Source organism: Pleurodeles waltl, chromosome 6, assembly GCF_031143425.1.
Source record: "Pleurodeles waltl isolate 20211129_DDA chromosome 6, aPleWal1.hap1.20221129, whole genome shotgun sequence".
Classification (NCBI taxonomy): domain Eukaryota; kingdom Metazoa; phylum Chordata; class Amphibia; order Caudata; family Salamandridae; genus Pleurodeles; species Pleurodeles waltl.
Window position 1 is genome coordinate 764,285,686 of NC_090445.1, and position 27,767 is coordinate 764,313,452.

A 27,767-nucleotide genomic window follows, 5' to 3' on the forward strand; every position below is an offset into this window, starting at 1 on the left:
CTTTGCAAAATCAAACATTCTGCCAAGCAAAGTACAGCAATATCTAGGAGCCATAATAGACACGACAAAAGGAGTAGCAACGCCAACTCCACAAAGGATCCACAATTTCAACAGAGTCATTCAACACATGTCTCCAAACCAAACAATACAAGCAAGAACAATACTACAGCTCCTAGGCATGATGTCCTCATGCATAGCCATTGTCCCAAACGCAAGACTGCACATGAGGCCCTTACAACAGTGCCTAGCCTCACAGTGGTCTCAAGCACAGGGTCACCTTCTAGATCTGGTGTTGCTAGACCGCCAAACTTACCTCTCGCTTCTATGGTGGAACAGTATAAATTTAAACATAGGGCGGCCTTTCCAAGACCCAGTGCCACAGTACGTAATAACAACAGATGCTTCCATGACAGGGTGGGGAGCACATCTCAATCAACACAACATAAGAGGACAATGGAACATACATCAAACAAAACTGCATATAAATCATCTAGAATTATTAGCAGTTTTTCAAGCACTAAAAGCTTTCCAACCAATCATAACCCACAAATACATCCTTGTCAAAACAGACAACATGACAACGATGTATTATCTAAACAAACAAGGAGGAACACATTCAACGCAGTTAAGCTTGTTAGCTCAAAAAATATGGAAGTGGGCAATCCACCATCAAATTGGTCTAATAGCACAGTTTATTCCGGGGATCCAGAATCAGCTGGCAGACAATCTCTCTCGAGATCACCAGCAAGTCCACGAATGGGAATTCCACCCACAGATTCTGAACACCTACTTCACACTCTGGGGAACACCACAAATAGACTTATTTGCAACAAAAGAGAACGCAAAATGCCAAAACTTCGCGTCCAGATACCCACACAAGCAATCCCAAGGCAATGCCCTATGGATGAACTGGTCAGGAATATTTGCTTACGCTTTTCCTCCTCTCCCTCTCCTTCCTTACCTAGTAAACAAATTGAGTCAAAACAAACTCAAACTCATTTTAATAGCACCAACTTGGGCAAGACAACCCTGGTACACAACACTGCTAGATCTGTCTGTAGTACCACACATCAAACTGCCCAACAAACCAGATCTGTTAACGCAACGCAACACAACCAACAGATCAGACACCCGGACCCAGCATCGCTGAATCTAGCAATCTGGCTCCTGAAATCCTAGAATTCGGACACTTACAACTTAGCCAAGAGTGTATGGAAGTCATAAAGCAGGCCAGAAGGCCATCCACTAGACACTGCTACGCAAGTAAGTGGAAAAGATTTGTTTGGTACTGCCATCATAATCAGATACAACCACTAGACGCAACTCCAAAACATATAGTAAATTACTTGCTCCATTTACAAAAAGCAAAGCTAGCCTTCTCTTCTATTAAAATACACCTTGCAGCAATATCTGCATACCTGCAAACTACCTATTCAACTTCCTTGTATAAAATACCAGTTATCAAGGCATTCATAGAAGGGCTTAAAAGAATTATACCACCAAGAACACCACCTGTTCCTTCATGGAACCTAAACGTGGTTCTAACAAGACTCATGGGCCCACCTTTCGAACCCATGCACTCTTGCGGAATACAATTCCTAACCTGGAAAGTTGCCTTTCTCATCGCCATTACATCTCTAAGAAGAGTAAGTGAAATTCAAGCGTTCACAACACAAGAGCCTTTTATACAAATACATAAAAATAAGGTCGTCCTACGACCTAATCCAAAATTTTTACCAAAAGTTATTTCACCATTCCATCTAAATCAAACGGTAGAACTACCAGTTTTTTTCCCACAGCCAGATTCTGTGGCTGAAAGAGCACTACATACATTAGATGTCAAAAGAGCATTAATGTACTACATTGACAGAACAAAAAACATCAGAAAAACTAAACAGCTATTTATTGCATTCCAAAAACCTCATGTAGGTAACCCAATATCAAAACAAGGTATAGCCAGATGGATAGTTAAATGCATCCAAATCTGCTACCTTAAAGCAAAAAGACAACTGCCCATTACTCCCAGGGCACATTCAACAAGGAAAAAAGGTGCTTCAATGGCCTTTTTAGGAAACATCCCAATGCAGGAAATATGTAAGGCAGCCACTTGGTCTACGCCTCACACATTCACCAAACACTACTGTATAGATGTGCTATCCGCACAACAAGCTACAGTAGGTCAAGCTGTATTAAGAACTCTATTTCAGACAACTTCTACTCCTACAGGCTAAACCACCGCTTATGGGGAACTAACTGCTTACTAGTCTATGCATACCATGTGTATCTACAGCGACAGATGCCATCGAACTGAAAATGTCACTTACCCAGTGTACATCTGTTCGTGGCATCAGTCGCTGAGATTCACATGGACCCACCCACCTCCCCGGAAGCCTGTAGCAGTTCAGAAGTTACCTTCAATTTTGTACATTTGTATATATATTATTTAATCCTTTAATAGGTACATACTTACATTTTTCATTGCGCGGGCACTATTACTATAGTACAACTCCTACCTCACCCTCTGCGGGGAAAACAATCGAAGATGGAGTCGACGCCCATGCGCAATGAGCACAGAAGGAGGAGTCACTCGGTCCCGTGACTCGAAAACACTTCTTCGAAGAAAAACAACTTGTAACACTCCGACCCAACACCAGATGGCGAGCTCATGCATACCATGTGAATCTCAGCGACTGATGCCACGAACAGATGTACACTGGGTAAGTGACATTTTCATTCTCACAGCACCATAAGGCAGTTCAACTTCACATGCATTTTCAAACATGGTCTGCCGTGCTTCCTTTAATTCTCCAAACAACAAAAAAAACAATTACTTTTAAGTTGTGCACTTCCAATCTCTAATTCCACTCCCAGACTGCCGACTCGACAAAATGTTTTGCTTTCACTAATGACCGAGCTGAAAACAATCTCTGGAATGCACTTCTTAGTTGAAAGAAGACATTTATTATTACTTCACCACAAGGTTCCTGAGAGAGATTAGTAGGTTGGAGGCACACGTTAAAAAATTGTCACAGCAATGAAAGGAAAATATATCAAAGTGATTCTCAATTGCAATGTACACAGCAAATATATGCGATTATATTATAGAATAACTTCAAAGCAAAGAATAAAAGTTAAAATTCATCACCATAGGGCCTATCACTGCTCCTCATCTTTCTAATGCCTGCAAGTTGATGACTCCTGTTCAACTGCGAGAAAGAGATTTTCCACCCGTACGGGACAGGTCAGGCAGCTGTCTGCTCCTGACTGAAGTCTCAGAAAATTCCCCTTGCTGCTGCCCAGGGACACCTTTTATCCCTTCCCCCTAATAGTCAAAACATGCTAGCTATTTTAGGTCAGAGTTGGAAGAAACAAGCGTCGAAGGTTGGCCAGGCCTTCAAGGCTGTCTCTTCCAAGGCTGACTAGAGAAAAAAAACAAAATATGCGCTTCCTTATCATGATTAGTGTTCGGTGAGTGAATCTACGTAAAACACAGCTTGGTTTACCCTGTGGAAAAACACAGCTCATCTACAATGTCTCAACTGCAATGTCTAACTCCACGATAAAGCCAATAGGCAGCTAAACTGAATGTCTAATGCCACGTTAAAGCCAAAGGCAGCTAAACTGAATACAGGATGTAATGTCTAATGCCACTTTAAAGCCAATAGGCAGCTAAACCGAAAACAAATTGTAATGTGCTACTGGTGAACATTGAACAACTAATATGCACAGTGGTGAAACACAGTCAGTGGTCAAACATACTTATTTTCACTACACCGTATGAACCAAACTGTACTTACCTCCCCCAGGAACCGTTTAATTTTGCACAGTGTCCACTTTTAAAATAGCTTATTGCCATTTTATGAAAAACTGTGTACATCACTGTTTTGGTTCAAAGTTCTAACTTTACCTATGCAAAGTACCTTACATTTAATGTGCTTACCTGCAATTTGAATCTTTTGGTTCTAAAATAAATTAAGAAAATAATATTTTTCTAAATAAAAACCTATTGGCCTGGAGTAAGTCATTGAGTGTGTGTTCTCATTTATTGCTCGAGTGTGTACAACAAATGCTTAACACTACCCTCTAATAAGCCTAACTGCTTGACCACACTACCACAAATAGATCATTAGTATTATCTGTTATTGCTTCTGTCAAGCCTCTTGGGGAAATCCTTGGACTCTGTGCACACTATATCTCATTTTGATATAGTACATACAAAGCCAGCTTCCTACACATCCCCATTGGTTTTCAGTCAAAACACCAAGTTACAGTCAAACGTATGCACCACATCCCACATTTGGGAAGGCTACACCTTATGTACCGCATCCCACATTTGGGAGGGCTATTACACTTCCTGCCCCCTTGCCAACCTCCCTGTCTCCCTCAATGTGGCAGCATCAACACATCCTTAATTATGTTCCCACATTTCTGTTCAGTGGAAGTCACTGTCAAACTCCTCGGGTTACACTTGTATGTGGTGTTTGTGTAGTTTGAGCAGTGCCAAGAATACAGTCAACTAGTGATTTGAAAGGAAGCTGGTGTGTGGACATTTACTGCATCATCCTGTAGTGTTCTTCAAAAATATTCATTTTCCTATCTTTCCTAAATTGTAGCAGGGGACGTGGTCCTTATGGAAAAGAAGTGTCCCACTTCTTTGTTTCCAGTCTAGTGGTGTCCTGGCTTCATGTGTGCCAAGATCCTTTAAAGATTGTGAGGTTGTCAGCTAGATATCCAGGTTTGTCATGTCATAATGGCTTTGTAAGTTATGTTTTTGATTTTGAACATACTGCAGGGTGAGTAGTGTTTTCTACCGGAGGTAGTCCTCGACTTCTTCACTTAGTGGGGCACTCAGCCTGGGTGGGGGGTACTTTCAGCTGCACTACGCACCGCTCCCAATATCCTTGATATCTTGATTTCTGAAGAAGATTTGCCAATACCAGGCCCCAAGTCATTCTCATTGCCCTGGGATGGCAGAGAAGTATTGTGGTATGTAGACCCTCTGCGCTTCTGCATAAACTGCCTGCCTAAGCTGCCATTCAGACCGGACCTCCTCTCCCACTCAGAGGCGGCGGTGCTGCTCCCCAAGCCATGATGCCTCACATACATGCCTGGGAACTGAGGCTGGACATCTAAGTTCCTCTCAGCTGCCACCAGAGGTGGTTGATGTTATACTGTGAGCACATCACCCCTCCACAAAGTCTGCTTACTGTGGCTGACAGTGCAACTTTGTGCATGGTGTCTGGACAGTAGTATAGACTCCTTGCATGCCAAGTTGTCCCAGGTCTTGCGGTTCTCACTTTCCCTTGCCCAGAAAGGGTGTATAATTGGTACTGCCCAAAAAAATCTTGCTGAACTGTAGGCATTTCTTTGTCTGCCAGATCAGCTGTCCTTGTTCAGGTTTATGATTGTAATGCGTTTTCTGAAAGGACTGATTAATTGGTATCCTCCAACCCCCTCTGTTGTTCCCCAGTGAAACTTCAAGTTTTGTTTTAATTTTTTGAATAGGCAGTCCATTTGAGCCCTCGCATTGTCCCTTAATGATGGTGACCTTGGAAACAGCTTTTCTAGCGGCAGTAACCTCAACCGAACAGATAAGCAAGTTACGGGCTCATAGTTCCCATCTTTCAATTACATCTTTTACCTGTACATGTTAGTGTTGGTAACCACGGCTGCTTTCCTACAGATTTGTGACTTTTTTCCATTTATGTCAGTACAGCATTCTTCCAACTTTCTATCCCCCTCCCCATCCCAAGGAGGAGGAACAGCAGTTGCATAGCTTGGATCCTAGGCGGGTGGTCAACTATTACCTGGACCACACCAAATACACCCGACTAGATGACCAGCTATTCATGGGTTACTGTGGTGCCAAGAAAGGCAAAGCAGTGCAGAAAATAATCCTTTTGAGATGGATTATCTTCTGCATTACCTCCAGAATCTTTTACTGGGGGAATTAAAGCCCATTCCACTAGAGCTAAAGCTACCACTTATGCTTTTATGAGAGGAGTACCCATTGCAGGTTATGCAGGACAGCTTCTTGTTTGTCGAGCATTATTGTCTGGATTGCAAGTTGTGTAGTGAAGGTCTACTTAGCCAGCTGCCTCTTGCAGGATTTCCTAGTTCAACTCCATCAACCTTCTTCCTTGATGGGGCAGGGCTCTGGAATCTATTCCACAGATGGGAATCTCCAAGTGGAATTATCCATCAGAAGAAAGTTACTTCCCTCTTCTTCCCTGCTTTCTGGTAGATATGTTATCTACCTTCAAATTACTCATTGACCCACCCACCTCTCCGGTTTGATTGTTGTAGGGAAAGTTAATAAGATCCCAAAATATATTTGCCACTGCACTGCTCCATTGATGTCAGTTTATCTATTGAAGGCTTGGAAAAAAATGGATGGAAACAGACATATGTATGCCGGGGTGGACGCTACATGCCTTTTGGCATTGATGCAGCCAGCGGCTCCTACTGGTGACATCAGAGCTTTGAAATTTCCTGATCCAGTTTGATGTCTTAGATTATTCTACAGGTGAGGAATCAGGGGCATGAAGATTATCCACCAGAAGATTATTACCTCAGGAAAGTAGCTTTTTCATATGTTATCAAAACCCTGGAAGTTTCTTATTAAATTCAAGTGGTCTGGATCAATCGGAAAGGGGCATATATTTTTTCAGTCTTTCAAAATCTGAGTTAAGAAGTAACATGATCCTAAAAGCTGTACATTTTTCTTTGGCCCTGTCCATTTTATGTATCTGGCTATGTCTGTTTCTCACACAGATTGCTTCTCACTTCCATTGTCCTGAAACATACTAAATCATCTGGTCCAGTGGGATGTCAGGGAATTAAAGCATTTGTAAAGCCCATTGGTCAAGCTAACTGGGCCAGGAGCTTAGTGTGGTAGGATATATTTAATAATTTCCCGCATGTTAACTCCTTCAGTAAGTCAACTTTTGTGTCACGGGGTAGGATAGGAAATTGTACAGAAGCGAAGAAGTCTGTTATTACTTGTTGGGTGGGTCATTGACTCTGGTAAAGCGCTTGGTAACATTATAAGAGTGTCTTCCTTTTGTTGGATTTAGGTTTTGGTCAGTACCCGTCCCATTATGTAGCATTGGGTACACGTCCAGCCTCTTTTCCTCTTCTCATTCGAGCTACCAATAATCCACTTTATTAGCTTTTTCATAGAATTTGTGTTTAAGGTGCAGGAGGGCATTCTCTGATTTCCCTCTCTTTGAGTAAGTCTAAGTGGCTCTGACTCTTGTCATCCTATCATTCAGAAACTGAAGAACTTTTTCTCTATATATTGTTGTTGTTTTATTATTAATTCAGATTCCAATAGTTTTTGGTGAATGTCCATGTGTGCTTTGAGGGATCGTTACTGTAAGTCTTCACACATGGTAGCAGCCAGTGTCTTTCCCAGTTAATGCTGAAAAACATGTTTATCTGATTTCTCATCTCTTTTTTTTGTTGTGTCTAACTTTAAGTATAGATAAATCGAATTTCCAAAATCTCCCCTGTATATATTCCCCCCTGGAAGGGTCCATATTATGGGTGTGTGGTCTGATAGTGTTAGCAGGACTATCTATATTTTGGTTGTCTAGGCCATTACTGTATGTGTCCCCCATATCTGATGAACTCTGGAGAATGCTCTGTGGCTATGTGAAAAAGGTGAATTCCATTTCTGCTCGATGGATTCCCCTCCGCAAGTCAAATAAGCTGGTATTGGCCAACTTATAGTGTAACATTTGTATCCAATACCTGTGTTGCAATGTAACATATATTCGTCTTTCTCTGGATGATGGACTATAATAAGGTTTTCCCTCCCACAGAATCTCACATTTCTTCTCCTGTACTACATCCAGAATCGCCATTATATGTGCTTCTTGGCCTGTGTTGAGGGTGTATGAGGCTGCATGGGTAATCTTCCGTCCACTAAGGTTACCTATTAGTATGACATATCTCTCTTCTAGTATGTCTGGGAGTTCTTCATGTATTTCTAAGGACAGGAGCTTATATGTAGCCAGCATCCCCAGCTTCTTTTCATTAGCTTTGATGGTGGCAAATAAATGTATGAGATATAGCTGATAAAACATTAGTCTTACATCCTTCACCACAAGATGTCGCCTGTAAACATATTAGATCCGGTATTTCTCTACTGATAAACACCATATGTCTTTTCATTGACATGCTCATGCCCCTAAAGTCCAAGTTACAATTCTAACCACGAAGTGTATTTATTAGTTTGCTATTAGGATTGTCATCAGTGCATTAAAAATCCTCCTTCACTGAGTTTCTGAGATGTTGTTAAAGTGTTGTGACTTTGCTGCACATAGCCTTCCCTCCTCTCTTCTTCCACCCAAATAACCTCAACAACTTAAACACAAGCATAGTGAAAATAAACACGGGTATCAAATCTGTATGGTGTGATGGAGAGTAACAACTGTGGCCAGTGACACCCTCATTTTCTTATGTAGTGGATCCTTGTGGTATGTGTATTTGTAAAACGCACTGCAAGGGAATCCTGGTGCTGAGAAGGTGTGTGTATGCGTGCGCCTAGCCTTGCCTATGGTTGGTTGGTTAATTGAGAAGCCAGGTCTTCAGCTTCCAGCAGAATTTAAGAAGAGAGGAGAAGGCAGGTTGTTCCACGCGTTAGTAGTGTTGTAAGAGAAAGCCTATCATCCTGGTCTGATTCTGTGCATGTGTGGGATGTACGCAAGTAGGAGTCCTACAGAGTAGAGGTGTCTGGTCGGTTGGTGGAAGGAGATGCAACTGTTCAGGTAGCTGGGGCCTATGTTGTGTACTTCCTTGAATATGTAGTTTAGAATGAGCACGTTTGTGTATCAGGAGCAAGTGGAGCTCCATGAGGTTTGATGTAATTTCTGTGTGGGAGGTTGAGGATGAGTCTAACTGCTGAGTGCTGGATGATTTGTAGTCTTCTAGTGAGTTGCCTAGTAATCCTGGCATAGAGGGTGTTCCTGTAGCCCAACTTTCTGGTGACTACGGCGTGGATGACAGTTTTTCTAGTGTTGCTTTGGAGCCATTTGAAAATCGTTCTCAGCATCTTCAGCATGTGGAAGCAGGATGCAGTGATGGTCTTGACTCGTGCAGTCATGTCTATTTTGCTGCCAGTGTTTAATCTGAAGTTCGTGGCATAGGTGCTGAGTGTGGATCCAAATTTGGGCACCCATCAGGTGTTCTTGTTGAAGATCACTACTTCTGTCTTGTCTGGGTTGAGCTTGAGACAGTTGGAAGTGCAGAATCAACATTTGGTGTATGTGGAGTCAAAGCACATCTCTAGCTGGTGTAAAGCGTTTCAAGATAAAAGGAACCTGCATTGAGAAACCTACACATCTGTGGCCAAGAACCTGTTGGCAAGGCCATTAAGAGAGGTCCTGCAGTACTATGCAGCATAAAGCTATACTGTGTACGAAGTGATAATGCTAAAGGTAGCTTCAAACGGGTAAAGAAAAGAAGCAATGAAACTACCATGATCAAATACAAGTAGGATGCATAAAAGCCCTAGCTGACAGAACAATTGATAATATAGCAAACTGTTGTTATTCTTACCAGAGCCTCTAGAAGAAAAGTTATTCGACCTCAGCAGTGGGCAAGGAGGCCCAAGAAGTAGTAGTACAGGGGTTGTGCTTACTGAGCAGTTTAATGCCTGAAGCGGAACACCATCAAAGCTTCCATGTGGCGTCTCTGAACAACTCCAAAGGTCTCCAAAAAAGTGACGAACTCTGTAGAAATATGACCTCTTTCTTTGTATCCATCAGACTCTCCAGGGTGACCCATGGTCCAGCACGTCACAGGGACTTAAAGATGGCATGGAAAAATCAGTTCCTAGTGAACAGCACAGTATCGAAGAAAACTCAATCGTCAGTGTCGACCAATTGTATAAACAGTTATAATCTTGCAGCCTTCCTGAAACCACCACTACCATTTGATATCACTGCAAAGCAGAATATTGGCGATAGATGGACTGCAGGGATAGAGACATTTGATGATTTCATTCATGCACTAGAAGAAACTGATAACAAAACTATTATCAAATACCTCAAGAATCTTGCGGATGAAGATGTAAAAAGTCATAAAGAAAATGCCGCAAGCTGAAAGTTATGTACTGTCAAACTGAAGAAGCCTTGAATCTAAAGGTTAGTGCTGAATGTAGATTACGAAAAGTATATTTTCATTGAGGAACATCACAGTTGGTGAAAACATGGACACAATTTTTGAAAGACTGGATACGCTCATCAAACACTGTAGGTTTAATGATTTTAAAGATGAGGAAGCAGTGCGCCTCTGAGTGATTGACAGATTCTTGTCAGATTATTCAGGTGATTGATGCTGGCCAGGTGCAACAGATGCTGAGAGAGTATCTTATTCTGGAGGAAGTTATTTTGGCTGCCAAAACCGAAGAGCGTGCTGGTCGACAAGCGGCTGACATGGAGGCCAGGAGCCCACAAAATCATGAACATGAAAAGCCAGAAGAAACACAAAGCTGAAGAACCCAAGGTGATTTATCCATGGGAAAACAAGTTGTGTGCCCAGTTGTGTATTGTTATTACCACACAAAGGTAAATGTCCCGCCATTGGACAGATTTGCCACATCTGTGGGAATGAGAACCATATTTTAACGGTTTACAAGACAAAGGAAAAAGTACGTGCGTCACAGCGAAAAGATGAAATAAACAGAACGTTCCAGAAGCGGCATTCAACTCCCGCTCAAGCATTAACACCATTTGAAACAAATCAACATCAAATGAAGTTGATAGTCATCGAAATTATCATCAGAAAAGTTCTTCAGTATCAAGTGAAAATGAAGAAGTTGATTCTGCAATGTCGATGTTTACTTCAGAAAAATATCCGCATGTGGGTCTGGCCCATGTGAAGAGAAATATCAGTCAAAGAAAAGTTGACATGAAAAAACAACAAAGTCCCCCAAACATTGTTAAAAAATTGTACGAAGTAAACAGTTGTTCATTACCTTTCATTATCAACAGTGGTGCGTCGATAAACATTATGCCTGAAGAGACGTATAATAAACTATCTCCATTACCGCAACTGATGCCATAAAAAAACTAAAGTATACAAAGGGGCTGCATCAACGCCATTAAAAAGTCAAGGTTCAATCATAGCGACGATGAAACAGGGAGACAAAGGTGCAAGCTCCCGTTCACGTGCTTCAGGGTGTCAAGTGCCTGTTTATTCTGTTTCAGCCCAGCTGCTGATATGGGACTGATCTCATTGAACTACAATGTGGATGCTCATCATGAAATAGTAAGTCAGTTCCCTTCTTTGTTTCATGGGTTAGGACAACTTAAGACTACAAAAGTACGATTGCATGTTAATGAGGATGTTCATCCTGTTGCACAAAGATACTGAAGAATAGCATGAATTGTTGAAAAGTAACTCAAAACATTACTTAAACAAGATATCATTAAGTGTCTTGCTGGTCCAGCGCCATGGGTTTCTCCCATATTGGTAGTACAGAAGACGGACAGTAAAGGAGCCCTGGATTCTTAATGTTTTGGAGAAAAATGACGACCAAGTTACCACAATGGACTAACCCATGATCAAAATCTGAGGTGGAATCCCGTAACAAAGATCGTAAAAAGAACATGAAGGCCTATGCAGACAAGCGACATGCAAAGGACTTTGTTTTCACAAGAGGAAATTGAGTGCTTGCCCGTCAGTTGAGAAAAGTAAGTCTGATGCTCCATTTGATGCTGAGCCATTTCATGTCGTAACCAGCACAGGACACATGGTGACTGCCCAATGTCCTGAGAAATCCATTGCTCAAAATTTCTCTCATTTCAAACTTGAGGCTTCCCACTGGTCAGATAATGACGTAGAGACTGATTCGGAAAGGACAATTGAAAAACCCCAGTCTGCTGTTGCTCCTGCATTGCCAACGCATATTGTGGACACTCCTATTGACAATCCCAGTTTCTAAAAACATGATCGCTGTATGGAACCAGAGTGCCACGAAGGCTCATCAAATAGCTATGATTGTGTAAAAAATTGAAATTTTTCATTTAACAGAGGGGGGAGATGTAGTGTTGTTTGAGTTCAGAATGGTGGAACCCTCTTGGCTCCTAAATGGCTCTGTAGAACTGTGACATAAGTGTTAGAACGTGTTGAAGTGAATGCAATTTTAGAATGTTGAGTTGGCAGTTACACACAGATGAATAAAGGCGTATAATACGCAGCTCAGTGTGTGGTGTAGTTACTTGTGGATACCCCGGCTGGGGAAGATGCTACAGTCGTCATAAGAGTGGATATTGATGTGTGCACGGATGGCGTTGGTCAGAGAGATCGTATATGCGTTGACGAGGGTGTGGATCTCCCCCATCCACATATGAAAGTCAGTGTATGAACAACTTCTGTCAGAGGTTAATTAGGGTTAGACTGCGAGCGCTGTGCAAGTGTATCCACATAGTGTAGCACCCCCCATCCTCCTGGTTTCACTTTTCTCAGTAGAGAGAGCCTGCATCAGGCTGACTTTGTTTTCTTGGCATCATGTTTCCTGAGGAGGAGGTTTCTGCCATGGATGAATCCCAGTAACTTGCCATTAAGTGAAAGTTGAAATTGGAAAATGTCGAGGTTCATGTCATTTAGCCATGGTTGTACTATTTGTTGACTGTTTTTCTTGATGAATAACAGGAATTCTGTCTTGGTGGGGTTGAACTTTGTGTAGCTAATCAATGTCAACGTCTGCGTAAAGAGAAGGAGGTGTTTGAGGGATTGGATGCCAGGAGCTGAAGAATTTTTCAAGTAGGGTTATCTGTTGTGGATTTGGTGCGGATAAGGGTGGGTGGTCGATAGTGTTGGCAATATCTGGAGGTGAAAGTCATCGTCATCTGTAGTGAGGAGGGCATCACCCATGATGTCATGTTGTTGTCTTCATCCTGCAGTGTGATATGAAGCCAGATTAATAGGAATACAGGAGATGATTGGTGTTGATGTAGTATTGGAGTCGGGCTTAGACTGGTTTTCGATGGTATTAAGAAGGAAGGCTCTGTCCTGTCTTGAGAGCTTCTGGGAGGAAACCTTGAGTGAGAGAGGCATTCAAAATAGTTACTGTGTGCGAGGAAACTTCTCTGGAGGGAGCTTTAATGAGTGATGAAGGCATGACTTCATGTTAATAGGAGGTCGCTTTGAAAGAGGTTTGTATGTCAGAAAGATCTGCGAGAAATGGGGCTGAGAAGGATGACCATTGCAGGATGCTATGATATGCTGTGGTTCTAACTGGAGAAACACACTTGTGGTTTTGCGATGTGCTGAAGGGTCTTCTGTATTTTTGCACTGAAGAAGAGGTTGATGACTTGCACTTGTATGAGTAGTGTTTGATATGAGGTTCTAGCATGGAGCCAAGGATCTGGGCATCAAGAAAAGTATTGTATTCTGCTGGTTAAGGTCTGTTTGTATGCTGCATGAAAGGTATTGTTAACAGATGTATGTTATTTCCAAACTTTTTAAGTTTTACATTCTCTCCAATAAAGTTCTGTGTAGGTTGGAACCCATGAAATTATATTTACTTCAAATTATTTTTTGTTGATCAAATGTACTTCAGATAGATTTGCATCGCATCACCTATTTATATTCAGGACTGCTGGAATTATACGTCAGGGGGTGGCCTAATAATGCAGCAGAGTTGAGTAAATTATGCAGCAAGAGAAGGCAAATTATCCAGGGTAATGCAGCACAATTTGTGATACTCCATTCTTTTGTAATTTTTGCCCTGCCTGGGTATTGGTTTCACATCAATAGTACCAGTGTAACACCCAAATACTGCAATAAGCTACAGAAAGGTGACCAGTTAAACTTTGCAATGGGCCTTCAACACATGTCGCTGCATTTTTAAATGTTTGAGCTACAAACATTTGTTTTTGTTAAAATCTGCAGATTATTCAGCAGAGGATGAATTATGTGACAAATGGGGCACATCTATAATTATGCAAAAAATGAAGCACCTGCCCAATCACATAACTTCAATGGTCCTCTTTATATTGAATCACAAATTCAGAGACATTTTTTAAATATTTAATTCTCTCCTTTTCAGTACATTCAAGAACTTTTAAAGGAACAGCAATCTCTGGAGATTTTTTTGGAAGGCACACGCTCCCGAAGTGGAAAGACTTCCTGTGGCCGGGCAGGACTGCTGTCTGTATTGGTGGACAGTCTCTGCACTGATGCCATTGCTGACATGCAGATCATACCTGTCGGGATATCCTATGATCGGATCATTGAAGGACACTATAACAGTGAACAGCTGGTGAGAGCCTTTGATGCCACTAGATGTGTCTTTATCAGTAACAATAATTTTAATTGCACTGTATGGATTTTGTGTGTGTTTTATCGCTACCCCTTTTTGCACACACATACACACACTATACACATACATGTATATATGAACAAGTTACTTACCTTCGGTAACGCCTTATCTGATAGAGACAGGATCTAGCCGTAAATTCTCTACCTTTTTAATTATTCTCTGGAAATTGTTTCCAGCAGCACCTCTATGCATCAGTAGAGGGTATTGTGCGACTCAGTAGTGACGTCATCCCCTGGATGGGACATCGACTGTGTCCATATAATCCCCTCCACGACATGCTGGCATCAGTTTCTTCCCTGACTGTTTTTCGGGCCAAAATGTAGAGCCACTTATAGAAACTACCTATTGAAACAGTGTGCCAAAAAATATATATTTCTGTGTTAATCAGTTATGAGCCCCCAATGAAGGATCTTAATGCCAAAAAGGGAACTTTGAGATAAAAAGAGAAATCACTTTGTAGATCTTCCCCTGAAAGAGAAGTCCCTGTTTGTAGAAATCAGCCTCAAAGTGGGGAGGATGGATGGATGGATGGGTGGGTCAGTAAGGAATCTGCGGCTAGATCCTGCCTACCAGATAAGGCGTTACCGAAGGTAAGTAACTTGCTCATTTGATAGACATCTAGCCACATATTCATTACCTTATCATTGGATACCTAAACAATACCATCCCTGGAGGAGGGTGTGCAGGCCGATTTCGGACCAGAAACGCCTGTAGGTCCAGAAGGGCAAATGCCTGTCACAGTGGCCCTGACTGTTCAAACAGCACATTCTAATGCAGTGGATGGTATCTAAATCTGGTAGAATAAGCATGCAAGCCCTCATGGATTTGCTTCTCGGGCAATGCGTAGCAGACTTTAATGCAAGCGACTAATCCTGCGAAAAGTCACTAACTAGAACAAGCCAGTCTAGAAAGATGAAGTAAATAAGAACATAATCCACCATAAGAACTGTGGAAGGGACCACAGGCAGTTAAGGACATAAAGGCACTGAAAAGCATGAGAATAGCATTGCCGTGGCAATGGAACAAAATGTTTTGGGAGGAGACAAACAATATAAACACACAAACCACCTGACCCAAAGGTGGGATGGAACTCGTGATCGACCTGAATATGGATTTCAGAGTCAATAGGCTATACCTTGAGCTATAGCTATTCACCATAAAAAACAGCCAAGCTGCTCTGTCAAAGCATAGAGAAAGTGTAAAGCCAGAACCCATTTATGAAGAAGCGTTGAACAATGCTGCAATAGATTATGGCGAAGATTTAAACAGCAACTATTGTCCCAAGAATAAACTGCCAGAGATGCGATAATGCCTCGGGGACATCTAGAAGGTAGAATGCACATAGGAGTAAAGAAAAAATGATTGTCAATGTACAGCCCTTGAAAATTCTACTGGCCCTCTCGCTGTGGCAAGTCATATTTGATCAGGTGGAGCCATTTTTAGGACTTACTCGCCCCTTCTGGCGAGTTTATAAACAACAGGTGGTTCTGTTCAGTCACAGAGTGAAGAAGCAAAAAAGACTCTTTTAAATCTTGTTCCTGTCACATTTGCTCTGTGTTCAGAGTCAGAGGTCAAAAGTAAATTTGTCTTTCAATTAATTTTCTTTCTGACTGCAGAGTTCCAGGATTTTGTAAGGTGAATGGTCTAATTTGCTGTAGAAAGACTGTGAAATGAAAGGCTGTAGGGTGTCAGGTTTATCCTAATAAATAACATTTAAATAACTAAGTCAACTGTACAAATATTTCAGAATAGTAGTTGTGAAAGCCCATTGTTTGTACTTTTGTGTGCTGAAAAAAATATTTTAATAGGATGAAAACAAATCAGAACACTTTACTTGGTGATGGGCAAAGAATAAATGTTTTCTGAAACCCATTTTTTACAGATGAATACATTATATAGTTTTATCAATAAACCTGCAAGTTAGGAAGGTTTTTGGACATTTCTTGGAAATGTACTGTCTATAAATGAGTGCATTTCCACTTCATGCCTTAGGAACATATTTTTTTAAAGTGATTGTTTAAACATAAACTGATAAACACTCCTGCTCTGATAGCAATGCTATTAGTAAACTAAGAGGCAAATCATGGATCATGTGTTACCCCACCCCCATATATGGGCTAGATTCTTTTTATACATGGAGCCTAAGACTTTTTTTCTGTACAGCAGAAATGCTAAGTTCAAATATTTGAAGGTGCACTCATGTGAGAATGAAGAAAAAACAAATTTGTAAACTAAAATATTTGCCTAGGATCACACAATTTGAGACCCTTTTTCAGGTTACGTACATTACAGTTGTGTTCAAGTAGATTATTCAGGGTACTCGACCTGCAGTTCTAGTAATATTTTTATGATTTTTCAAGCCTGATGTAACAACAAAGGAAATAGGTATAATTAGATATGGGACAAGACAAAAGCCAACACTACAATGGTGTCATAAAAATGCATGAGGGCCGCGCAATCGGCAAGACTGAACTAATACAAGAGAAAGGATGTGAAGGACATCACACACATCCCTGAAAAAGAAGGCTATCAAAGCATGTAAACAAATGCCAACTGACTTAGAATTCCTCATTAGGTGGCTGATAACAAAAAGCTTAAAAGAAGACAACAGGTGAGAAACCTGGCTGTAGTACAGAATGAACGGAGTTGCAACAGTTGCTCACTATCGGAAATAATGCCCCTACAGGAAATGGGGGACATTAAACCACCAGAAGTAAAAGACAAAGCACGTCTACTGTCTGTAGCATACCCAAGTGTATAGGTATCTCATGAAGGGAGTGAGAAACACAGCAAATGGGAATATACCCTCATGAATTAAGGAACCTTAATAATGCAGAAACGCTATACCTACCACCAAGAGGTCTAAATATAATGAAACCAGAAGAATAGATTGAAAGGAACAGACCAGGGAGATTGTGTTCGAAGGGAGAAACCAATCCCCGTACGAGCAATCCCAGTAAAAGACGCAGCCATAATGTTTAAAGAACATGCAGAAACAACCGGATCTTCACCATAGATTGAAAACAGCCATCAACACAGAATATGACCACATGGCGATGTCTTAAGAATAAAATGTAGAAATCGGTAGGCCCTGGATGAGTGTGGCCTCTTGCCTAAGAGAAGCCTGTAGCAGCCAATTTACAGGAACTTGCCTCTAACGATAACAAAGTATCACACACTTCCTTGTGAAGAAGAAGCAGTGCAAGGACAATGAGGCCCAGCAGCACAAGAGAAAATGCAGTGACACAAGAAGGAATTTGCACTTGTGTACTACTGTTGCCGGATATACCAGCAGAAAGAGCCCATGCTACTGAGGCATAGCAAGAGAGAGCTCTCTTTAAAAACAAAAACAAAAAAAAGATAGATGTGCAATAGTAGTACCACTTGCCTCAGTATTCCACATTGGGAAGGAAGAGTCTCGCATGAGAAGATCAATAATAGAAAGAGAAGCATAAATATTGTTCCAATATTAATAGCAAAGAGAAACCATACAATCAAAATGGTAGCTGTTTGCCACCACAAGTGGCTCTTTCACCCTAGGCAGGATTCGAATCCTTGTCCTGGAAAGGCTGCCCCACCAGAGGCACAATACCTTGCCATTGCTATAAAAAGAAAATTGTGCACTTGAAAGGCCCTGGACAAACATTCCCAGGAAGACAAAAGACAAGTTCCCTATAAGGGCTAGGAAGAACAATATGAGATATATAGTAATGCCTACAAGGCATACAAAAAATGTACTACACAGAGCAGGCTACATACCATCTCTTGAGCATGAAGCATGCATTTAGAGAAAAAGAAAACCCTGTGTCAACAGGGCTAAACCCACTTAGGATCACAAAAAATACATCTCACAGACAGCATAAAACAATAGCTGTCAGTAATAGAGAAAAATAAAAATACCTGCAGAGCCAGGAACACCGTACCAGGTACCACCAGAAGGTGGAATGTTTCAGACTGAATGAAATTAGGGAGCTGAAACTTGGCTCAGTTGGATGTATAGAACTCCACATTACAATGGGTCCACCAGTAATGTAATAGAATAGGCATATTTACCAATCTGTTCCACCCCGACTGTCCCTGAAGCGTTGTAACACAGAACCGGCATTAGTGCAGAACAGGCGGGCGTACTTGAAAGGCATATCTACCAAAGTGGATCTGCCAGGCATGACTGCACACAGCCACAGAGTGGGCCATGGCTTGGCCAACCGAGTCTGTAGTTTCCATACCACACCTTATGACAAACTGAGCTGCCTCTCACCCGTCCTGTAGTGTCTGGGCGAGTACTCTACAAGTCTTCTCTTGAAGCGAAGGTAGCAAGCGCGCCACTGAATCACACAGTGGATGGGAAAGAAGGCCCATAATATAAGAGGTATTTATCGAATGCAGGGCCGAGCTGATTGAAGATAAAATATTTCAGCCACATTTTTCAGCCATCTGGACCCCCTTTCAGGAGGAACTTTTGGGAGGGCGCTGAGGTTAGAAGAGGCTGTAGCAGCCTGCACCACAAAACTTCTTGCAGTCTGGTGCCGTAACCATGTCCCCGGGGCAGGCCAGTATCTATGGGCTATGGATTGGTCCACAGGGCCCCTTGTGGTGGGCTTAGCCCCGATCCCTAAAAGATCACATAGTCCCTCACTATATAGAAACACAGGCTCTCATCCTGATTGGCCCTGTTGAAGCACTGTTACCAAAGGGTCAGTGGTCATCTCTACAGAGGGGAGCTGCAATTCTAGGACTGCACCTGCCCTCTTCAATACCTCACCGAAGGAAGACCTCACCTCTGTCTTAAGGCTGAGAGGGGAAAGGAGGTCTGAAGCCAGTGAGGACTCAAGGCCACAAGTCTCACACAAGTCTGTCAGCCAACTATCTTGCAGAGGAGGCTGGACAGGCTTGTCTGCAGGATTGTTAAATCCCAGTTCCTCTTCTTCACCTCCAAAAGCCTGTTTCCCTGAAGGAAAACAGCAGGGGATTCATGAGATGGAGGAGAAAGTGTATCCGAACTGGGCGGCATCATTGACACTGCACCAGATGCCATCCGGTGTTTGGTCAGGGTTGTCTCTGCATCGATAGAGCAATAAGTTCAGCGCCGACTGGCGATGCTGACGTTGACTGATCCAACTCAAGTGTCGGAGGTGGGTACCTGAAGGCCTGTGCACCTAAACCGGTAGGGGTCCAAGGATGGATCCAGAGGACCTAACTGACACAGAGGGAGAACCTGCTGGTGTGGATTCAGATAGGACACCTCCCACCTTCTTAGGGCTAGGAAGCGCACCAGAGGGAGGTTGGGGCCCGAAAATGGCATGTAGGGAAGTGTGATAATCCTGCATCTGGATCAGACTTGCCCCTGCTCCAGGGAAAGCATTGAGGCGTGGGTTGGACTCATGTGCCAACTCCACAGCCTAGGATTGGGAGAGGGCATCGGAAACGCCAGACTTACTTGACAAAGGTGGGTGCTGTGACTTAGACTGCTTGTGTTTAGCAGTGTGCTCCTTTAACCTGGAGGGGAACGTATGATTGCGGGAACGGCTCGTGAAACAAACTTGGGCTGCTCCCTGGACCTGGAGCGAAACAGAAAATGCCAAACGTGCAGCGAAAATCTTCATATGTCTTCCCGCAATGTCTTCGGCCAAAGGAGATGACAGCAGAGGCAATCCTTGGAGCTGCAGTGTTCTTCTATACACCACATACAAACCATATAGGGTTTTTGTGGCCCATATCTACCTGCCACAGGGCCCAAAAGGTTTAAACCTGTGACACGAAGAAACAAGTGGACACTGTTCCCTCGACAAACGTTTTGTCAAGATAAGCCAACTTAGCCTGAGAAACTCGGGATCCACGTTGTAGCCTGGAAAAGAAGGAACTGAAGCACATTAGGGAGTGGATTATATGGACTCTGTCGACGTTACATTTGGTGGACAACGTCGCTACGGAGTTGCACGACGACCTCTTAAAAAAAACTTTCTGGATCCAGTATGGCACCTGGAGAAGAATTCTAAGATATGGAATCTGCAGCTAGATGTCTATTGCAGATAAATGTTTATATAAATGCATATATATCTCTGTGTGTGTGTGTGTGTGTGTATGTATATATGTGTGCATATATATATATGTATATGTGTTCGATGGCATGTGTAGCTGCAGATTGGCATTCTGTGCATTATCCTGCCATCTAGTGTTGGGCTCTGAGTGTTACAAGTTGTTTTTCTTCGAAGAAGTCTTTTTGAGTCCTGAGACCGAGTGACTCCTCCCTTTAGGCTCCATTGCGCATGGGCGCCGACTCCATCTTAGATTGTTTTCTTTCCGCCATCGGGTTCGGACGTGTTCCTCTTCGCTCCGTATTTCGAATCGGGAAAGTTAGCTAAATTATCAAAAATTCGACGGTATTGTTAACGTTCGGTACCGGGTTAGTGCTAGTGTATCAGCACCAACATCAAGAGCGCTCTGGTGGCCCTTCGGGGCTTCCGTTCTTCTCGGAGGCCTGGTCGGCCCGACCACACCCGTCGTCCCAGACTTATGGACCGGACCCCCTTCTGCTTCTGTCCTAAGTGTCATTCGAAGTATCCTTATACAGACCAGCACCGGGTCTGTAATCTGTGTTTATCACCTGAACACAGGGAGGATACTTGCGAGGCTTGTCGCGCGTTTCGATCGAAAAAGACCTTGAGAGATTGACGCGCAAGAAGACTGCAAATGACTTCGACACCTCGGCCGAATCTGAAAGTGACCGAACCTCGACGGTGCAGCGAACAGTGAGTAAACCTGCCCTGTCCAAAACGCACACAAAGACATTTAAGGCCATGGGGACGCCACCGCCAGCAGGCCATGGCTTAACTCACCGAAAAAGGCCAGAGAATTGCCGAAGACTTCCGACTCCGGTCGAGATTCCGGCACCAAACAATCTCAACACCGAAAGTTCGATTCACTCAAAGTGAGGAAAATATCTTCGAAACGAAAAAGACTATACCTGAAACCTCGGTACCGAAAAAATCGGCTTCGGAGCCGAAAAGAAGCTCTTATACAGAAGAGCAGGGACTTTCCAGCCAATTGAAGGAAAGACATAGATTTGAGCAAGAATAAGGTATGGAGGAACCGGACCATACACAAAGGAAGTTACATATCCAGAAAGAGACTGGAAAAATACAAACCTTACCTCCACTCAAATCTAAAAGGAAACTTGCATTTCAGGAGACAGAAATGCAACCTAAGGTAAAGGTGGTTAGAGACAAATCCCCACCACCAAGGGTATCACCACAACCGTCTCCCCGCTGTCACCAGTGGGAACACTTACAATTCAGTCACCCACACATACTGGGATGACACAGGATGATGCTGATGCATTGGACTTATATGATGCACCAGTATCGGATAACAGTCCGGATTGTTATCCAACAAAGCCATCACCTCCAGAAGACAGTACTGCATATACGCAGGTACTATCCAGGGCAGCTACGTTCCACAACGTAGCAATGCACACAGAGCCAGTGGAGGATGATTTCCTGTTTAACACCTTGGCATCCACCCACGCTTCCTATCAGAGTCTGCCAATGCTCCCGGGCATGCTCAAACACGCGAAACAGGTCTTCCAGGAGCCTGTAAAGGGACGAGCTATCATGCCTAGAGTTGAGAAGTAGTACAAAACTCCCCCAACAGATCTGGTTTTCATAACACAACAACATACACCGGACTCAGTGGTTGTAGGAGCGGCAAGAAAGAGAGCAAACTCTCAATCGTCAGGAGACGCTCCACCGCCTGACAAAGAAAGCAGAAAGTTTGATGCAGCGGGCAAACGAGTGGCAGCACAAGCAGCCAATCAATGGCGGATTGCAAATTCGCAAGCTCTACTTGCTCGCTACGACAGGGCACACTGGGACGAGATGCAACACATCATACAGCATTTTCCCAAGAAACACCAGAAATGTGTCCAACAGGTAGTGGAAGAAGGACAGGCCATATTTAACAACCAGATAAGGTCCGCACTAGACTCGGCAGACACGGCAGCACGAACGGTCAACCCAGCGGTAACCATTCGCAGGCATGCATGGTTAAGAAGTTCTGGATTCAATCCAGAGATTCAACAAGCGGTGTTGAACATGCTGTTTAATCAAGAACAGTTGTTTGGGCCGTAAGTTGACACAGCAATTGAGAAGTTAAAAAAAAGACACGGACACGGCCAAAGCCATGGGCGCGCTCTGTTCCCCACAAGTCAGAGGCACCTTTAGGAAACCACAATTCAGACGAGGTTTTCGGCAACAAACATCAGAGCCTTCCACCTCTCAAACCAGACCCACCTATCAGGCACAATACCAGAGGGGAGGGTTTCATGGTTCCTATAGAGGACAATTCCCAAGAGGAAGGGGAAAGTTCCAAGCAACCAAACCAAGCCAGACCAAACAGTGACTTCATTGTCACAAAACCCCAACACCTGTCACCAGTGGCGGGGAGGTTAACCACATATTATCAAAACTGGACACACATTACCACAGACGCATGGGTCCTATCAATTATACAACATGGTTATTGCATAGAATTCACAAAATTCCTGCCAGATGTACCACCAAGAACGCACAATCTGTCCCAACAACACTTAGACCTATTACAAATAGAGGTCCAAGCACTACTACAAAAACAAGCAATAGAGCTCGTACCCAATCATCAGAAAGGAACAGGCGTCTACTCATTATATTTCCTAATTCCAAAAAAGGACAAAACGTTAAGACCTATCTTAGATCTCAGAACACTGAATCTCTTCATCAAATCAGACCACTTCCACATGGTAACACTTCAAGACGTGGTTCCCTTATTAAAAAAGGAGGAATACATGACAACATTGGATCTCAAGGATGCGTATTTCCACATACCCATCCATCCTCCTCACAGAAAATACTTAAGGTTTGTAATGCACGGTATACACTATCATTTCAAAGTGCTACCGTTCGGAATAACAACAGCCCCAAGGGTATTCACAAAATACCTAGCAGTAGTAGCCACTCACATAAGGAGACAGCACATGCACGTATTCCCATATTTAGATGACTGGCTAATAAAAACAAACACTCAACAACGGTGTCTTCTCCACACGCAATACGTTATAGAAACTCTACACAAACTGGGGTTCTCTATAAATTACCAGAAATCCCATCTGAAACCATCCCAAATACAACAATATTTGGGAGCAACACTCAACACACAAAGGGCAATTGCCACTCCAAGTCCACAAAGGGTCCAAGCGTTCCAAAATGTAAGATCAAGCATACAGTCAAACCAACACTACCCAGCAAGATTTGTAATGAAACTTCTAGGCATGATGTCTTCATGCATAGCCATTGTCCCAAATGCAAGATTACACATGTGGCCCTTACAACAGTGCCTAGCAAAACAATGGACACAAGCACAGGGTCAACGTCAAGATCTAGTGTTGATAGACCGCCAAACACACTCCTCGCTTCAGTGGTGGAACCCTATAGGCGGCCATTCCAAGACCCAGTGCCTCAAGCTGTTATCACAACAGATGCTTCCATGATGGGGTGGGGAGCACACCCCAACAATGACAGCATACAGGGTCAATGGGACAATCAACAAAAACAACTTCACATAAATCATTTGGAACTGCTAGCGGTGTTTCTAGCATTAAAAGCATTTCAACCACTGGTAGCCCACAAACACATCCTTGTCAAAACCGACAACATGACAACAATGTATTATCTTAACAAACAAGGTGGGGACACACTTGTCACAACTGTATCTCTTAGCACAAAAGATTTGGCATTGGGCAAGTCACAATCCTATTCGCCTAATAGCACAATACATACCAGGCATTCAGAATCAGTTAGCCGACAATCTCAGTCGAGATCACCAGCAAACTCACGAATGGGAAATTCATCCACTTCCACTTTCTCCACTGGGGAACACCAAACATAGACCTATTCGCAACAAAAGAAAACGCAAATTGCCAAAACTTCGCATCCAGGTACCCACAACTTCAATCCAAGGGCAATGTACTATGGATCAGTTGGTCAGGGATATTTGCTTACGCTTTTCCCCCTCTTCCATTCATTCCTTATCTGGTCAACAAACTAAGTCAAAACAAACTCAAACTAATACTCATAGCACCAACCTGGGCTCGCCAACCGTGGTACACAACACTGTTGGACTTATCAATAGTACCCCACATCAAATTACCAAACGTACCAGATCTGTTAACACAACACAAACAACAGATCAGACACCCGAATCCAGCATAGCTCAATCTAGCAATCTGGTTCCTGAAGGCTTAGAATTCGGGCATTTAAATCTTACACAAGAGTGTATGGAGGTCATTAAACAAGCAAGAAAACCTACAACTAGACATTGTTACGCAAACAAATGGAAAATATTTTTTGCTACTGCCACACTAATTAGATTCAACCACTACATGCCTCCACAAAGGACATTATATACTTTTGTAAGTGTACTAAGTAGCTTACAATCTAGCATTCGCTTCCATTAAAATCCATCTCCCTGCAATATCTGCCTATCTGCAGATTACACATACAACATCACTTTTTAGAATCCCAGTCATTAAAGCATTTATGAAGGGACTAAAAAGAATCATACCCCCAAGGACACCACCAGTACCTTTGTGGAACCTTAACATTGTATTAACATGACTCATGGGCCCACCATTCGAACCCATGATTCTTGTGAAATGCAATATCTGACTTGGAAAGTAGCCTTTCTAATAGCTATCACATCACTTAGAAGAGTAAGTGAGATACAAGCATTTACTATTCAAGAACCCTTTTTACAAATACATAAACATAAAGTGGTTCTCCGTACAAATCCAAAATTCTTACCAAAGGTCATATCACCATTCCATCTAAACCAAACTGTGGAACTCCCAGTCTTCTTTCCGCAACCAGACTCAGTAGCCGAAAGATCCTTGCATACATTAGACATAAAAAGAGCACTAATGTATTACATTGACAGAACAAAACAATTTTGAAAAACAAAACAATTATTTGTAGCCTTCCAAAAACCTCATGCAGGTAACCCTATATCCAAACAAGGCATCGCCAGATGGATAGTTAAATGTATTCAAACTTGCTATATTAAAGCAAAAAGAGAATTACCTATGACTCCAAGAGCACATTCCACTAGGAAAAAAGACGCCACAATGGCTTTTCTTGGGAATAGACCTATGACAGAAATTTGTAAAGCAGCCACCTGGTCTACGCCTCATACATTTACTAAGCATTACTGTGTAGATGTGTTAGCAATGCAACAAGCCACAGTAGGACAGGCTGTATTAAGAACATTTTTTCAGACCACTTCAATTCCTACAGGCTGAACCACCGCTTTTTGGGGAGATTACTGCTTGGTAGTCTATGCACAGCATGTGTATCTGCAGCTACACATGCCAACAAACGGAAAATGTCACTTACCCAGTGTACATCTGTTCGTGGCATGAGACGCTGCAGATTCACATGCGCCCTCCCACCTCCCTGGTAGCCTGTAGCCGTTTTTAGTTGAATGAAAATTGTAAATATGTAAATAAGTATTCTTTTAATACACAATAAGTACATACATAACTACTCCATTGCATGGGCACCTCTAGTATATTCAGAACTCCTACCTCACCCTCTGCGGGGAAAACAATCTAAGATGGAGTCGACGCCCATGCGCAAAGGAGCCGAAAGGGAGGAGTCACTCGGTCTTGTGACTCGAAAAGACTTCTTCCAAGAAAAACAACTTGTAACACTCCAATCCCAACACTAGATGGCAGGATAATGCACAGCATGTGAATCTGCAGCGTCTCATGCCACGAAGAGATGTACACTGGGTAAGTGACATTTTCCATATATATGTGTGTGTATATATATGTTCAATGGAATGTGTAGCTGCAGATAAACATGCTATGCATAGTCTGCCATCTGGTGTTGGGCTCGGAGTGTTACAAGTTGTTTTTCTTCTAAGAAGTTTTTTCGAGTCACGAGGTCGAGTGACTCCTCTTCTTCGGCTCCATTACGCATGGGTATCGACTCCATGTTAGATTGTTTTCTTTCCGCCATCGGGTTCGGACGTGTTTCTTTTCGCTCCTATAGTTCGAGTCGGAAAAGTTCTAAGACTCTCTAATTCTGTTTCAATCGGGTACAATCTTCCATCAACACTTCTGTACCGTCGGGTCAAACATCTTTACTCGCCCTTTGGGGCACCTGCACCCAACTCAAGCCTGGTCGGGCCGACCGCGTGGAAGCCTCATGGACCGGACCACATTCTGCTTTTGTCCTTAGTGCCACGCAACATTTCCCTACACAGACCAACATCTCGTCTGTAATCTGTCTCTCCCCAGACCATCGAGAAGAGAATTGAGGTCTGCAGATCCTTCCGTTCTAAGAAAACGCTCCGAGACAGAAGAGCATGGAGATTCGAGACGGCGTCCAAGAGCACCGAAAGCCTCGACGTCGAGGAGGAGGAAATCAGGCACACAGCAGTCTCCATCCGAGGGTCCGACTCCGAATGGGAGTCCGAGGAGGACAGACCGGTCACGGCAGGACAGCACGTGAGTATGCCTGCCCCTGCTCCAGCCAAGCCCGAACATAAGGCCTTGGGAACACCACTGCCGGAAGGCCATGGCTCGACCCGCAAAAAGACCTCCGGTGACTAACCAACAACTTCTGCACCGAAAAAGGCCACGCCACCTAAGCCTTCATACTCGAGCCGAAGCTCTGTCTCCGAGACTACCAAGCATCGATCCTTCGAGTCGAAACCTCGAAAATCGTTTTCGGAGCTGGGGCCAACATCCACTCCCATCCTTTCGATACTGAAAAAAACAGCTTCGGAGCCGAAAAGGCCAATTTAACGGAGGAACATGGACTTTCGCAAGCACTCCAAGAAATCCATAAAATAACTGACGAACATTCACAAATGGAGGCTATAGATGAAACGCAAGCCAGGATTCACATCCATAAGGACACTGGCAGAGGACACTGGCAGAATTATAACAGTACCTCCTCTAAAGCCTAAGAGGAAATTAGCCTTCCAATACATTTGGACACTGATCAGCCACCACCTAAAGTGCCAAAGTCTAAAGAGAAACCTCCGCGGCCTCAATTTTCTCCTCCTCACTCTTCTCATTTGCTTATCTCTCCCCCTACTAGTCCCACACCTGTGCAATCTCCTGTACATTCATTTGATTCACAGCATGACAATGTGGATCCATGGGATCTTTATGATCAGATCCTATTCCAGATAACAACCCAGAATGCTATCCCTCTAAGCCATCACCACCAGAGGATAGTACAGGATATACTCGGGTAATAGCTAGGGCGGCATCCTACCACAATGTCGCCATGCACACTGAGCCGTTAGAGGATGACTTCCTTTTTAACACCCTCTCCTCTGCACATACCACCTATCAGTCGCTTCCCCGTGCTCCCAGGCATGTTAAATCATG

General features: G+C 43.1%; 1 protein-coding gene across 1 annotated transcript in view; it reads left to right on the forward strand.

Annotated features, from left to right (window-relative positions):
- Positions 1 to 27,767, forward strand: part of GPAM (glycerol-3-phosphate acyltransferase, mitochondrial) — a 242,489-nt gene that overhangs the window by 99,579 nt on the left and 115,143 nt on the right. Inside the window, exon 10 of the mRNA XM_069239392.1 lies at positions 14,063 to 14,275. Within this exon, the coding sequence (XP_069095493.1) occupies positions 14,063 to 14,275 (213 nt within the window). The remainder of the gene's footprint in view (positions 1 to 14,062; positions 14,276 to 27,767) is intronic.